The sequence below is a fragment of the Neophocaena asiaeorientalis genome, unplaced genomic scaffold (assembly GCF_003031525.2).
Source record: "Neophocaena asiaeorientalis asiaeorientalis breed wild unplaced genomic scaffold, Neophocaena_asiaeorientalis_V1.1 scaffold992, whole genome shotgun sequence".
In the NCBI taxonomy this organism is placed as follows: domain Eukaryota; kingdom Metazoa; phylum Chordata; class Mammalia; order Artiodactyla; family Phocoenidae; genus Neophocaena; species Neophocaena asiaeorientalis.
Window position 1 is genome coordinate 15,631 of NW_020172326.1, and position 17,017 is coordinate 32,647.

At 37.9% G+C, this 17,017-nt stretch overlaps 1 protein-coding gene across 1 annotated transcript in view; it reads left to right on the forward strand.

Moving 5' to 3' along the window:
* LOC112414456 (transmembrane 9 superfamily member 2-like) overlaps positions 1-17,017 on the forward strand; it is a gene marked incomplete at its 5' end in the record, with an annotated part of 70,588 nt that overhangs the window by 15,223 nt on the left and 38,348 nt on the right. Inside the window, 6 exon segments of the mRNA XM_024766959.1 lie at positions 2,194-2,276; positions 5,689-5,797; positions 6,805-6,898; positions 6,901-6,936; positions 7,911-8,030; positions 8,235-8,292. Of these exon segments, the coding sequence (XP_024622727.1) occupies positions 2,194-2,276; positions 5,689-5,797; positions 6,805-6,898; positions 6,901-6,936; positions 7,911-8,030; positions 8,235-8,292 (500 nt within the window).

The window sequence follows — 17,017 nt, forward strand, 5'->3', positions numbered from 1 at the left end:
ACTCTGAATCAATATTGGCATTGCATTACCATCTGATTCACATTCATCCATTCAGATTTCACCAGCTGGCCAACAATGTCACTTTTCTCCTTTCTGGTTCACTATCCTATCCAGGATTACATGTTATGTTTAGTTTTTGATCTCCTCCAAACTGGGCCAGTTCTTTAGTCTTTCCTTGTGTTTCATATTCTTGAAATTTTTTTTAAAAAATTATTTTTTATTTATTTATTTTTGGCTGTGTTGGATCTTCATTGCTGTGTGTGGGCTTTCTCTAGTTGTGGAGAAAGGAGGATACTCATCGTTGCGGTGTGCGGGCTTCTCATTGTGGTGGCTTCTCTTGTTGCGGAGCACGGGCTCTAGGCGCACAGGCTTCAGTAGTTGTGGCACGAAGGCTCAGTAGTTGTGGCTCAAGTGCTCTAGAGCACAGGCTTCAGTAGTTGTGGCACGTGGACTCAGTAGTTGTGGCTCACAGGCTCTAGAGTGTAGGCTCAGTAGTGTGGTGCACGGGCCTAGTTGCTCCACGGCATGTGGAATCTTCCCGGACCAGGGCTCGAACTCGTGTCCCCTGCATTGGCAGGCAGATTCTTAACCACTGCGCCACCAGGGAAGTCCCTCTTAAAATTTTTGGAGAGTACAGACCTTACAGTCTGTAGGATGACCATCAACCTGCGTCTGTCTGATGGTTCTTCATGACCAGGCTCAGGCCATGGATTCTCGACAGGAAGACCACAAAAGTGATAGCTCACATCAGTAGACACATAATGTCAACCTGACCTTTCATGGATAATGTTAACCATGATCACCAGGTCATCAGGTGTCAACTAAAATCCATTGTTCAATTAAAACCCATCATTTCAGTTTTTTTTAAAGCAGTGTATATTGGCTTGCTTCATACCCACCCCCAAACTTCAGAAAAAACACTTAAAGATACCTAATTTTAAATAATAAGTCATTTCAAACATAACTTGGTAAACTTGTACCAGTGTTTTCCTTTTGCTAAGAGCATGCCATTAATTTAAGGGGTGATAATACTGCATTAATGGTTTAAATGTTTACTGGGGATTATCATTTAAGATCATTTATTGGGGATATTTTATAAGAAAGCTATTGAAAGGTTGAGTTTGACTGCACACCAGCAGAAACAGCTGGTGATTATATTTTCTTGTGTTTTGTTCTGTACTGAGCACTACAGTATTAAAACAACTTTTATCAATTCATTGCTAAAATATTTCAAAATGCTTAACATACAAAAATGTAAAATATTAAAATATTCCATAAGAAATAATGACTGAAATTGAATACTGTTTTCTAATTAAACAAAATACCCTAATAATAAACCTATTTGCAGGAGGTGGATTTTGTGTGTTGCAGTGACGCAAGTTGTCTTTTAGTTCAAATGTTGAGTTCAATTTAAATAATAATATTGATAATACTTGTATGTGGTGAAGACTGCAAACCATATAGAAAATGTATAAGTAAAATTCGCCCTTCCTTTAGTACCCTCCCCCCAATTTCTAGTCTCTCGCTCCAAAAGTATAACCATTATTTTTTCTTCCAGAAAAATGTCTGCATCTACAAAATATGAATATAATTTTGTGGGGGGAATGGAATCTTGCTGTACATAACTTGTCTTACCATATACTTTTCACCTTTCTTTTTTCGCTTAATGCTATTTCATAGACATATTGTCACCTATAGATGCACATCATACCTTTTAATGGTTACGTAGTATTCCTTAGCATGGATTACCACAGTTTATTTATTCCCATTCTGATGGGAATTTTTGGTTGTTTCTACGTTTTTAAATTTACAAACAAAACTACAGTGACATTACATATACCTTTGTAAGCATGGTATGAAGTTGCAGTTAAGGTGAAAATGTGGTCTGGACAAAAGGAAATGAAGTATGGGGTGGATTTAGGGTTACAGAAAAATAGTAGCGAAAAGGTGCTATATCTGGTGAACAGCAGTAAGCTAAAATTATTTTTTTCCTAGTCCCTTTCTGAAATGAGATAGAATATCAGTAAATAAAAAAATGATAAAAAATATCAGGCTAGATTGCATGATTCCATGAATTTAGCAGTAAAGAAATAGAGAAAGTACAGGCAGAATAACTTTCTGTCTGTTTTAGGATTATAACCAGTAAAAAGTCAGTTAAAGTTTGGTCATGTGATTTTGTATTTTTGTTTTTAGGAAAACAAACATATCAAGTGGGGTTCTAGATGGGATTATATTTTGGAGTCCATGTCTCATACCAGCAGCATTCAGTGGTTTAGGTAAGCACTTTATGAAATAAAGAATAAGTAGCTTCCTGGTAGGAAATGTATACAAACACACACACACATACATACATATATGTATTTTAAAAATTATTTTGTCACCAGAGATGATCTTTTTTTCCTTTTAGTTTTATTGAGATATAATTGACATACGGTACTGTATGAGTTTAAAGTACTGTATGATTTGACTTACATTGATGACCACAGTAAGTTTAGTGAACATCTATCATCTCCTATAGATACAAAATTAAAGAAATAGAAAAAGATTTTTTCCTCATGATGAAAACTCCGAGGATTTACTGTTTAACAACTTTCATACATAACGTACAGCAGTGTTAATTATATTAACCATGTTGTACATTATATCCCTAGTACTTCATCTTATAACTGCAAGTTTGTACCTTTTGACCACCTTCATCCAGTTCCCCCTCCCCCCACCCCCATCCAAGATGATCTTGAGTGACATTTTTTCTTCTCTGTGGCTAAGTTCCCTTCTCCTTCCTCTCCCCCACCTCTCCACATATGCAAAGAGAAAGAAAAAAGGAAAATCTGTTTTAAATATACTAATGTTTATGCTGAGGGGAAGGAGAAGGCTGAGATGTCCTAGAGATAAGATGTCTGCACGTAAAGAGTAGTCCATGCTGGGAAGTAGGCAGGATAGGGCTGTGGCTGTGGACACTGTGCAAAAGATGGAATGAAAACAGGAGAGACGCTTTCATTTGTGGGGTCAAAGTCTGAGCAAACTAGAGTGTAAGAGAAAGCAGTAACCAGCTGGGGTGGAGGAAAGTCAGGATGTCATGAAAGACTGGGAAGAGAGCAGAGAAAGATGAAAAGATTGAGAAACCAAAACATTGCAAGTGGTCAAGGCAGGTCATATAGACGAGAGGACTGTGTTGAGATAATGTCTGTGAGTGAAGGTGGATTCATTCTCCACATGTTCTTTTTCATCCCTATTAGGGTGCCAAGCACTAGGAGAGGCTCTCAGACATGGCGGTGCATAAGGCCAACAGGCTTCTGCTCGCAGGAAGCTTATATTCTAGTGGATTCAGAGTGAAGGGACTTGATTCCTCAGGAATCTTCAACAGGACAGACCACAGAGTTAGGAGTCCTTCATGACTGTGGAAGGAGTAGTTTCAACATGAAATCGAAGGATGGACCAACTGAGAACGTGATGATTGGGGCTGTCATAAAGCGCTGACAACGAGAGTAGGATCTTCAGTTAGTGACTTAGGAGACTGATCAGAGAAGCCGACGAGAAATAGGTGAACCTGTGTATGTAGTATTTTTTTCCCGTTATCCTCATATCCTATAATAAACCAGTTTTGGATGGAAGAAGACTATAAAGGTAAAGATGAAAGTAAGGAAAGGTGTGATTCTATGAGTATGGTCTTCTGAGGTGATGATTTTCCTTATATGCCATTGCCTTTATTTTTAAAAAATTTTATTTTATTGAAGTATAGTTGATTTACAGTGCTATCGCCTTTAAAGTGAGAATAGCACCCCCTTCTCCTCCTGTTTCTATCCTTATTCTTCCTTCTCCTCTACCTCCTTCTCCTCCTCATTATTATTATCATATTGTAGCTTTTCTAGAAAATCTTCTGTTTGGGCAATAGTCCAGGTCCCATTTTGTCACACCACCCAGAACTCTCTTCAGATAAACTTTATTTACTTATTATTTCTTTAAAGATTTACTTATCATTTATTTTATTTATTATTGGCTGCATTGTGTCTTGGTTGTGGCACATGGGATCTTCATTGAGGCATGCGGGATCTTTTGTTGTGGTCTTCTGTCTAGTTGTGGCGTGCAGGTTTTCTCTTCTTTAGTTGTGGTGCATGGGCTCCAGAGTGCATAGGCTCTGTAGTTTGCGGCACACAGGCTCTCTAGTTGAGGTGCACGAGCTCAGTAGTTGTGGTACGTGGGCTTAGTTGCTCCACGACATGTGGGATCTTAGTTCCCTGACCAGGGATGGAACCCACATTCCCTGCATTGTAAGGTGGATTCTTTACCGCTGGACCACCAGGGAAGTCCCTGGATAAAATTTATTTAAGTGCTTTCTTTAAAGGGGTTGTGAAAGCGAAGGGCATCCAGATAGATTGTGGGGCTAATCTCTAGTAGTATTAATATTTATAATGTAACAATAAATGTACTTTAGTTTCTGTCTCAAGCTAATTTACTTATGACATTTAACAGATATTTTAGACATTATCTTAAAGGCATTTTTCTAAAACAGTGCTGGCCTTTTCAAAGATTCTGGTGAAACTTTTTTGATGTGTCTGGATTTGTCTGGGCAGTGGGATGGCAGAAGGTCTTGATTTTGATTTGGGCATAGATTTTAAGATTCAGTTTTGGAAACAGTATGTAAGAGATGGTAGGTAAGTGGTCCATGGGGTCTTTACCCCGAAGCTTGATAAAGACTTGATAGAGTTAAAAGCCTTAGTCCATCAGCTAAGAAGTCAGTCAGTCAGTCATCAATTCAACATTGATTCCTGAACTTCCATTCTCAGTTTCATGTTCTGGAACTACGTCTGTGTTCCTGATCTTATTCATTTCCCCTTGTTTCTTTTTGGGAATGTACTCTTACAAAGTTCTAAAATAACCTTAAGAATAGTGTTGCTTCTACTGATTTATTTGTAATGCACATTTGTGATAGAGCTGTTTTTTTTGTTTTGTTTTGTTTTTTTGCGGTACGCAGGTCTCTCACTGTTGTGGCCTCTCCCGCTGCGGAGCACAGGCTCCGGACGCGCAGGCTCAGCGGCCATGGCTCACGGGCCCAGCCGCTCCGCGGCATGTGGGATCCTCCCGGACCGGGGCACAAACCCATGTCCCCTGCATCGGCAGGCGGACTCTCAACCACTGCGCCACCATGGAAGCCCTGATAGAGTTTTGTTTTAAAAAAAAAAATATTTATTTGTTTTTGGCTGCGTTGGGTCTTCGTTGCTGTTCGCGGGCTTTCTCTAGTTGCGGTGAGCAGGGGCTACTCTTCGTTGCGGTGCGCAGGCTTCTCATTGCGGTGGCTTCTCTTGTTGCGGAGCACGGGCTCTAGGCACACGGGCGTCAGCAGTTGTGGCTCACGGGCTCTAGAGCACAGGCTCAGTAGTTGTGGTGCATGGGCTTAGTTGCTCCGTGGCATGTGGGAATCTTCCCGGACCAGGACTCGAACCCGTGTCTCCTGCATTGGCAGGCGGATTCTTAACCACTGCGCCACCAGAGAAACCCCTTGTGGTAGAGCTTTAAGTTCATTTAATATATTGATGTATTCAGCCTTTGATCCACATTTAACCTTAGAAAACTGATCGACATAATGATAATTTGAATGTCTTTCTTTTACGTGTGCACACATTTTCTTTTTAGTATTCAAATAAGAAACTTGAGATTTAACTTCTCTTTTTCCTTCTTTATGTTTTCTAGTATTATGAATTCCGTTGTTATTGCTGTCTTCTTATCTGGAATGGTGGCTATGATCATATTAAGGACTCTCCATAAAGATGTTATCAGATATAATTAGATGAGTTTTCCCGTAAGTAAAAATGCACATATTTGATTCAGCAAATATTTGAGTGCCTGCTTTGCCCAGTTCTCAATGTTATATTTCTACTTAGAGTATAACACCTTGAATACAATGCATTTTGATGTCTAGTAATTTTGCATATTATGCTGAATCGAAGTACAGAGTGTTGTGTTGATTCTTAAAAAGTACAGGTAAGTTTATTAGAGAGTTATTTGCTATCAACTCTTTGGTTATATTCCTTTTCATGTTTCTGACCTTTCAAAATATCATTATTTAAGATTTTCATTAATTTGCAGCATGAGATAAGTATACGAAACACTGCAAAATACTACAATTTAGGGTAAATTTAGTTTTATCAATTTATACTGTTTTGACTCTTGTAATCATTTGTGTATTGATGAACGTTTAATTTCTATAGAATTGGTTGAATCTTTTTTTTTTAATTAATTAATTTATTTTTGGCTGCGTTGGTCTTTGTTGCTGTGCGCGGTCTTCCTCTAGTTGTGGTGAGCGGGGGCTACTCTTTGTTGCAGTGCGCGGGCTTCTCACTGTGGTGGCTTCTCTTGTTGTGAAGCACGGGCTCTAGGCACGCAGGCTTCAGTAGTTGTGGCACACGGGCTTAGTTGCTCCGCAGCATGTGGGATCTTCCCGGACCAGGGATTGAACCCTTGTCCCCTGCATTGACAGGCGGATTCTTAACCACTGCGCCACCAGGAAGCCCCTTGGTTGAATCTTTTATGTATGTTAAATCGTGTTGCTTTCTTCATGAAAATCAAGCCAGTTGTGTCCTTTATATAATTAACACACTCCCTCCAATGCAAAACTTAAGGTAAGGGAATAGCTCATTTGTATGACAGGGTCACATACCTGCCAGAGACCTACTGTAACCAAAATGAGCCATTGGTTTCCAGCTAGTCTGTCTCTAGAGGAAAATTCATTTTTCTCTAACTTTCAGAGCTCTTGTAACTTTCTGTCCTAGTAACTCCCGTGTTTATTAAAGACTTTCTCATATGCAGGAAGATGCCCAGAAGGAATTTGGTTGGAAGCTGGTTCATGGGGATGTATTCAGACCTCCAAGGAGTAGAATGTTGCTGTCAGTTTTCCTGGGTCAAGAGCACAAGTTTTGATTATGACATTTATTACTTTATGTGAGTAATCTCAGATCAATATGTGTCTTCTTCAACATTCTTAGTGAGCTGCTAACATATGTTAAACTTTGATTCATGTGTACAAAAGAACTTTGAAAATTCTACCCTAAAGTTTAAGGAAATGTGTGTTTTATAGTACTTATATTTCTTCCTTCTCAAATTAAGGATATGAGTCTGAATATGTTCCTATATCAAGGAACTTTCATAGCTTCTTCAGTTTTGAGTAATTTATTGTAATGTCTAATACACTTGTTCCTTGCTTTGCAAGGTAGATGCGTTCTTGAAAATCAGCATGTGGGTAGAATCATATTTTAAATGAACTCAGGGAGTTATAATTCAAAGACTAGCATTTTGAAATGCTATGGCAAGCCTGAGTGCTGGTCTTTAAATGTATAAGCGCAATGGCATCGTTAGTAGGCTTACAGTGGCTGAGGAACTCTGGCTGCCTTCATTTAGCAACTAAAAATGGAGTTTGTCAGTTTGTGATAACCAGAGTGCTGATTTTCACAAACAAAGCTGCTGTAAATAAATGTCTTATTAGCTGTTTCAGATGTCAGTGATAATTTCAAAATTTAGCTCTTAAGGTTATATTTTCCTGAGACCAAGTCTCACTTTGATTTTTTCCCCCTTACCTTGAATAAAAGGAAACAGAAGGAAATTTTTGTGGGAAAAATGATTTGCTGTTTATGCAGTGACTACTGGAGTAGGGAAGGGGAAGATCTTTTGTTTAATTTTGATTTAAACAGTGAGATTAAAGGCTAAATTGAAAACATATCATTTGCCTTGTATGGAAAATCAGACTTTTTCATTAAGAAAAAATTGTCAAAAAAATTAGCTAAGAGAATAACTTCAGAGAATTTCCTTGTATGCTGTTTCATAAAAATATCTTCATAAGGTTGTCTTTATTATAAAGTCCTATGTGCTTTTGAGGCCATTATTGTCACTGGTTTGATATTTCTCTTTTGTGCCTTTAGTTCTGGCTTGTCTTGGTTTCCTTTCCCCTGCCAATCGAGGTGCTTTAATGACCAGTGCTATTCTGTTATGGGTCCTTCTGGGAACCTCTGCTGGATACGTATCTGCTAAGATGTATATGAGTAAGCATTGCAACTGTTATTATTCCAGTAAGTTGGTGTGTTAAATGTAGAAATTAAAAAGCTGTAAAATTAAAAATTCAGAAATTGCATGGGGAATTTTAGCTGACCTAGCAAAATGTAGTTGTGTGTTAGTTACTATAAAGTATTTGTAAAGTGGACTAAATCCAGTTGCTCCAGTAAGTCTTCTGTCCTTTACTTCCTCAGCATTTAGAGGTATTAAGTGGAAGACAAATTTTTTGCTGACGACACTACTGTGTCCTGGGTTAGTATCTCACATTCTCTTTTCTCTACGCAATTATACCCTTTCTTATACTTTTTTAAAAAATAACTATTTATTTATTTATTTTTGGCTGAGTTGGGTCTTCGTTGCTGCACACAGGCTTTCTCTAGTTGTGGTGAGTGGGAGCTACTCTGTTGCGGTGCATGGGCTTCTCATTGCGGTGGCTTCTCTTGTTGCAGAGCGTGGGCTCTATGCATGTGGGCTTCAGTAGTTGTGGCACGTGGGCTTCAGCAGTTGTGGCTCGTGAGCTCTAGAGCGCAGGCTCCATACTTGTGGCGCACGGACTTAGTTGCTCCACAGCATGTGGGATCTTCCTGGACCAGGGCTCGAATCCGTGTCCCCTGCATTGGCAGGCAGATTCTTAACCACTGTGCCACCAGGGAAGCCCCTTTCTTATACTTTATCTTGGAAAAATCATTTTACACGATAATGAAGAGTAGAAAGGAGTTGAATGACCACTGTTTTTTCTGTGGCTGCAGCTTTCTTTTTCTGGTGTATCTGCATTCTTTTCATCTTTCTGTACATCTTAAACCCTAGTACAAAGAGATGGCGATGGTGCTGCGGAATTCCATTTTGATCTTTGTTTTTGAAGCAGGTTTCATAAATGCTCATCTCAGTTATGCATCTTGCCTTATATATCATGTTAGAGTGGCAATTTATACACTACATTGTGTTATTCTCTTCGTCCTTGCCTTCAGTGATTACTTCTTCATGTCTCACCTAGTTACTGCAGTGTCATTAGTGACTACAGTCCCCAGGCACAGTCATGGTCAGAGTGGGAGTCGGGGTGGTGCTGCACAGTGGCCATAATGGGAGCTCATCCAGTCCCCTAATTATAGAGATGTGGAACCAGTGTGTTCAAGGTCACACAAGAAGTCAGTCATGAAGCCCAGGCTGTATATAACCGAACGCACCCCTTACATCCCGTCCAGTGCTCTTCCCATAATACCTCACTGATAAGGTGCTGACTTGCTTAAGGTTTTATCTCCAAATTCTTTAATATGTTTTTTCTTAGTCAGCTTGGGCTGCCATAACAAAATACCATAGACTGAGTGGCTTAAACAACAGACATTTATTTTTTCACGGTTCTGGAGACTGGGAAGCCCAAGATCAGGGCATCAACAGGGTCGGGTCCTGGTGAGCACTCTCTTTCTGGTTGCTGCTAGCTGCCTTCTTGCTGTGTCCTCACGTGGCAAGGGAAAAGAGAAAGAGAGAGAGAGAACTCTTTGGTGTCTCTCCTTATAAGGGCACTGATGCCATCATGAAGACCGCACCCTCATGACCTCATGTAAACCTTATTACTCCCTAAAGGCCCCATTTCCAAATACTGTCACATTAGGGATTAGAGTTTCAACATATGAATTTTGGGGGACACAATTCAGTCCATAGCAAGTTCCATTAAAAAAAATTCTTTCCTTGATATGTTCTGAAGGACAAGTTTTTTTTTTTTAAGGAAAAAGTAGTGGATTGTATCTTAACTGTTGTGTGGTACTTTAATTTTCTTTTGTTGTAAAATTCCCATGTCCTTGATGCTAGAGTGTGTCACAATAGTGGAAGTCCTATAATGAAACTTATACGTAGTAAATTCAGTTATATTATATACTAATTAGTGACAAAATGAGAACAAATGCTCTGTGACTGAGTATACCGCCATAAACAATTCAATGCAGTGATAGATGATATATTTAGTAGGCTCATAATCTTTTATCTACATGTGGCTTGTTTTCTCCTAAACTCCAGGGAAAAAGGTAATATCATTGAAAAGACTGAACATTATAAGTTTACACATCAAATACATGTACCGCAGTTTTTGACTTATTTAAAATAAGGACAATGCACTCCCCTCCCCCTTACCACCTTGAATACAGCCATCTGCTTTTTCTATAACTCTTTTCAAGGGAACTAGAATGGGTGGTCTTTCCTGAGGTGAATGCTTTAATATATTTATGTAAGAAAGCAATGTCCTTGACAATATTTCAGATTATTTGTTGTTTCAAGTTCAAGACTCAGATGAATCTGAAATTGAATAACTTTGGCAACAAAGTGCCATTGTGCTAAAGTCATTATACTGGATTGTCACGCAAGGGATATTGCAAGCAAGAACTAGTCAATAAACCATGTACTATTCTCTTCATTATTTAGTTACTCATTCAACATATTTATTGTGTTTTTAAAAAATTTTGTCTTGTTTTTGTTTTTTACTATATTTAATGCATTATGCTAGGCACTGTAGAGGAAATAAATGTAAATCTCCCCTGAAACTGCCTTCGTGGCTTCAGATGAATAATAATGGCCCATTTTTCATCAGACAGATGTTCCATCTTATTGTAAAAAGAAGTTACGTCATTGAAATAGAAAATATAAAAGAATTAGAATATGCTGTGTCACTAAGCTTGATTAGCTAAACTGAACAATTAATGTCTGAAAAGCATTAGCATTTGCAATGCACTATGAGCTGTTTTTATCATGTTTACTATGGGATCAATTTTGAAGAATGTTTTACACAGAAAAATTTAAAAATTAGAGTAGGAATCCATAATAACATGGCTCAGGGTTACATGGGCTATGAAATGATGCAGGGGCAAACCACTTTTGTGAAAATAAAATTTTTTTTTAATTTGAAAAGCAACTGTTAGCAGTGGTTGTCTCCTGGGTGGCTGGGGGACAAGAGTGAGAAGGAGACTATTTTATACTTATTTTTCACTGTTTCTCTGTTTCTTTTTACTTTTCACATTGTGTACCATATGCACGCATTACCTATTTTTAAATAATTTAATTATAAACAACAATAACAACTCATAACCATATTTTGAAGTGGAGAGGTAGCATTAGAGGCTACCGGCATAGGCTTTAGAGTCAGACACACACACACACACACACACACACACACACACACGCACCCTATGCTCTATACACATAGGGGTCCATTTCCCAATTCTGCCCCTTTCTAATTAATGAGGCCTTGAGTAGGTTGTGAATAATGCTGCAATGAACATGAGAGTGCAGCTATCCCTTTGAGATCCTGTTTTCATTTCCTTTATATATATACCCAGAAGTGGGATGGCTGGATCATACGGTAATTCTATTTAAAAAATTTTGGTGAACCTCCATACTGTTTTCCTTAGTGCCTATACCAATTTAGATTCCCACCAAGAGTGCACGAGGGTTCCTTTTTTTCCACATCCTCACCAACACTTCTTATCTCTTGTTTTTGGTGATAGCCATTCTGACAGGTGTGAGGTGATATCTCACTGTGGTTTTGATTTGCATTTCCCTGATGATTAGTGATGTTGAGCATGTTTTCATGTGTCTGTTGGCCATCTGTATGTCTTCTTTGGAAAAGTGTGTATTCAGGTCCTCTGCCTATTTGTCAACCAGATTGTTTTTTTGCTATTGAGTTGTGTGAGTTCTTTATATACTTTGGATGTTAACTCCTTATCACATATATGATTTGCAAATATTTTCTCACATTCTGTAAGTTGTTGTTCCATTTTATTGATTGTTTCTTTTGCTGTACAGAAGGTTTTTAGTTAGATGTAGTTCTGCTTCTTAAGTTTTGCTTTTGTTGCTTGTGCTTTTGGTGTCATATCCAAAAAATTGTGTGAAGACAAATGTCAAGGAGTTTTGACCCTATGTTTTCTTCTAGGAGTTTATGGTTTCAGGTCTTATGTTTAAGTCTTTAATCCATTTTGAGTTAATTTTTGTGAGTGGTATAAGATAGGGATCCAATTTTATTCTTCTGAATGTGGTTATTCAGTTTCTCAACAGCACTTATCAATTTCTTGGCTCCCTTGTCAAATACTAGTTGACAGTATATGCAGGGATTTATTTCTGGGCTCTTAATCCTGTTCTATTAGTCTGTGTGTCTATTTTTATATCAGTACCATACTATTTTGATTACCATAGCTTTGTAGTATAGTTTGAAATCAAGAAATGTGATGCCTCCAGTTTTATTCTTCTCTTTCAAGATTGCTTTGGCTATTCGGGGTCTTTTGTAGTTCCATACAAATTTTACAGTTGCTCTTTCTATCTCTGTGAAAAATGCCATTGGAATTTTTCAGCTGCTAATCTACTAATCTAATTTCTGTCTCTATGGACTTGCCTCTTCTGGACAATTTCATATAAATGGAATCATAAAAAGTGTGGCCTCTTGTGTCTGACTTCTTTCACTTAGCATAATGTTTTCAGAGTTCATCCACGTTATAGCATGTATCACTACTTCATTCCTTTTATGATTGAACAGTATTCCATTGTATCAATATACCACTTTTTGTTTACCCATTCATAAGTTGATGGTCATTTGGGCTGTTTTCACCTTTTGGATAATATGAATAGTGTTGCTATGAACATTTGTATGTGATGTTTTGAGTGAAAATATGCTTCCAATTCTACTGGGTAGATACTGGGTATATACCTGAGAGTAGAATTACTGGGTCATATGGTCACTATGCTTACTATTTTGAGAGACCGCCAGACTATTTTCAAAAGTTGTTGTACCATTTTACATTCCCACCAGCAATGTATGAGGGTTCCAATTTCTCTACGCCCTCGTCAACACTTGTTACTGTTTTTGCTTATAGCCATCCTAATTATTATGAAGTGATCTTGCATTGTAGTTTTAATTTACACTTTTTGATGACTAATGATATTGAGCATCTTTTCATGTGCTTATTGGTCATTTGCATATCTTCTTTAGAAATATGTCTATTCAAATCCTTTGTCCGTTTTTAAATTGGATTATTTTTCTTTTTATTGTTGAATTGTAAGGGTTCTGTATATATTTTGGTTACTGGTTGATTATCAGGTATATGATTTGTAAATATTTTCTTCCATTCTGTGAATTGTCATCTCAATTTCTTGATAGTGTTCTTTGAAGTGCAAAACTTTAAAATTTTGATGACATTCACTTTATTTACTTTTTCTTTGGTTGCTTTTGCTTTAGGTGTCATATTTAAGAAGCCTAATCCAAGGTCATTAAAATTTATGCTTGGGCTTACATGGTGGTGCAGTGGTTGAGAGTCCGCCTGCTGATGCAGGGGACACGGGTTCGTGCCCCAGTCTGGGAAGATCCCACATGCCGCGGAGCAGCTGGGTGCGTGAGCCATGGCTGCTGAGCCTGCGCGTCTGGAGCCTGTGCTCCGCAACGGGAGAGGCCACAACAGTGAGAGGCCCGTGTACCGCAAAAAAAGAAAAATAAAATTTATGCTTATGTTTTCATATAAAAGTCTTCTAGTTTTACATCTTAAATATAGGTCTTTGATCCATTTTGAGTTAATTTTTGTATATGTGTGAGGTAGGGATCTAACTTCATTCTTTTGTACATGGATATCCAGGTGTCCTGACATATTTGTTGAAAAGACTCTTCTGCTCCAATTGATTTGTCTTGATTCCCTTATTGAAAATGAAGTGTCCATAAATCTGTGGGTTTATTTCTGAACTTTCACTCCTATTCCATTAGTCTATATGTCTATCCTTAGACCAGTACCTGTCCTCTTTTTTCCTTTTTTTTTTTTTTTTTTTTGTGGTTTACGTGGCCCCCCCCCGCCGCAAAGCACAGGCTCTGGACGTGCAGGCTCAGCGGCCATGGCTCACGGGCCCAGCCGCTCCGCAGCACGTGGGATCCTCCCGGACTGGTGCATGAACCCACGTCCCCTGCATCGGCAGGCGGACTCCCAACCACTGCGCCACCAGGGAAGCCCCTTTTTTCCTTTTTTTGTAAGTTTGTTGCTCCTTTTTGTGTATTTGTAATCTCTGAGATTATCTCTGATCTATTTATTTATTTTTGGCTGTGTTGGGTCTTAGTTGTGGCACGTGGGGTCTTTTGTTGTGGTGTGCAGGCTCTTCATTGTGGCACATGGGCTTCTCTCTAGTTGTGGCACATGGGCTCCAGAGCGCGTGGGCTCTGTAGTTGTGGCTTGTGGGCTCTCTAGTTGTGGCACACAGGCTCAGTTGTTGCGGCACATGGGCATAGATCCCATGGCATGTGGGATCTTAGTCCCCCAGCCAGCAATCGAACCCGCGTCCCCTGCATTGGAAGGTGGATTCTTAACCACTGGACCACCAGGGAATCCCACCCATAGTCTTGATTTTAGTCTGTAGCTTTTAATACATTTTGAAATTAGGAAGTGGGAGTCCTCCAGCTTTGTTCTTTTTCAAGATTATTTTGGCTGTTCTGGAACTTTGCATTTCCATATGAGTTTTAGGAAGGGCTTTTCAATTTCTTCAAAAAGCTGACTGGGATTTTGATAAGACTGCATGGAATCTGTAGATCAATTTGGGGGATATTGCCATCTTAACAATATTAAGTCTTCCAATTCATGAATACAGGATGTCTTTTCATTTATTTGGTCTTCTTTAATTCCTTTCAATTACATTATACTTTGGGTGATTTCAGAACTGTTAAATTTATTGAGACTTGTGTTATGGACTAACATGGTCTATCCTGGAGAACGTTCCATGTACACTTGAGAAGAATGTGTATTCTGCTGTCAATGGGTGGAGTGTTCTATAGATGTCTGTTATGTCTAGGAGGTTTACAGTGTTGTTAAAGTCTTTCATTTTCTTGTTGATCTTCTGTCTAGTTGTTCTATCCATTATTGAAAGTGTTTATTCAAGTCTCCAGCTATCATTGTTGGATTGTCTGTTTCTTCCTTCAGTTCTGTCAGTTTTTGCTTCATATATATTTGGGGCTCTGCTGTTAGGTACATGTATGTTTACAATTGTTATATATTCTTGATAGATTGATACTTTTATTGTTATAAAAGTCCTTCTTTACCTCTCATAATGCTTTTTGTCTTAAAGTCAAATATATTTTGTCTGTTAGAAGTATAGCCACTCTAGCTCTCTTTTGGTTACTGTTTGCATGATATATCTGTATACAGTTGACCCTAGAACAACATGGGGACTAGGGGCCCTGACCACCCGCACAGTCAAAAATCTGTGTATAACTTTAGAGTCAGTCCTCTCTATCCATGATTCTGCATCCATGGATTCAATCAATAGCAGATTGTATAGCACTGTAGTATGTATTTATTGGAAAAAAATCCATGTATGAGTGGACCCATGCAGTTCAAACCCATTTTGTTCAAGTGTCAACTGTATGTAAAATCCTTTTACTTTCAATCTGTTTGTGTCTCTGAATCAAAATTGTGTCTTTTGTAGACATGATATATTTATTTGGATCATTTTTGGGGGGTTCCTTTTGCCAACCTGTGCCTTTTAATTGGAATATTTCATCCATGTACATTTAATGAAATTATTGATAAGGTAGGATTTACATCTGATATATTGCTATTTTCTTTCTATAAATTTTAGGTCTTTTTTGTCCCTTCATTACTGTCCTCTATTGTGTTAAATAGATATTTTTAGTGTACTATTTTTATTCCCTTGTCCTTTCTTTTACTATTATTTTGAGCTTCTTTTTAGTGGTTACGTTATGGGTTACAATTAATGCCTCAATTTATAACAATCTAGTTCAGATTAGTACCAACTTAATTTCAATATTATTAAAAATATTATATGCTCGTATATAGCTCCTTTCCCTCCTCCCTCCTTTTGTGCTGTTATTGTCATACAAATTACATCTTAATGCTTTGTATGCTCATCAACACAGATTTATAATTACTGCATTATGCAGCTGTCTTTTAAATTTGATAGCCAAAAAAGGAGTTTTAAATAATATTTACTATTATCATTTACTAATATTATTACCTTTCTAATCTTAGGCTTCTTCGTCTGCAATATGGAAATAATAGTATTATTTACTTCATATGGTTGTTATGAAGATTAAATGGGATAATGTATTAAAGCATTTGGAACAGTGCCTAGCACATAATAAGTGCTTAATAAATGGTAGTTGTGGTTATTAGCTACTGTTTTCTTCTATTATCATGCCTTTGCTCAAGCTATTCCATCTATTTGTAATCCCTTTGTTCCAATTTTCCAATGACAAATTTCTGTTCATTCTTTAATTTCTAGCTCAAATACTACCACTTTCATGTTTTGAAATTGCACAATGTCTATTACCATTATTACAACACTTATAACAGTATTTCTTAGATTGGAGTTTTTTGTGATATGTCTTATCTCTCATTTTACATTCAAAGACTCATGAGGGTCAGTACTATGTCTTACTCATTTCTGTATCTTTCACAGTGTGTAGCCCAGTGCCTTGTATGAAGTATGAGTGCTTATAGAGAGTAAGTGCTCAGTAAATGACTGAATTATAAATAATTTAAAGTGCAAGACATATTCAGTTTCCTAGTTCTGTTAGTAGAACAGAATGAAGTTTAAAAGCAACAAACCAGGCATGATACAAAGAACATGTTTCCCTCAAGAGGTTTAGGGGCTCTCTTAGGTACATGAGAGAGGGAATCATAAGGTACTGGGATTCATATTTCTTAGAATGTGATAGGGTACCAGGGAATTTCAGTGCCTCGTGGCATATACATGGACAGTAAAAAAATGGATTTGATATTGAGCTGCATGAGTTGCTTGTATGTTTTGAAGATTAATCCTTTGTACTTTTATTTCTTTTTCTTTTTCTTTTCTTTTCTTTATTTCTTTTTCTTCTCAGTTTTAGCTGTGGCTAAAACTTCCAAAACTATGTTGAATAATAGTGGTGAGAGTGGGCAACCTTGTCTTGTTCCTGAACCCAATCCAAAAATGGGCAGAAGACCTAAATAGACATTTCTCCAAGGAAGATATA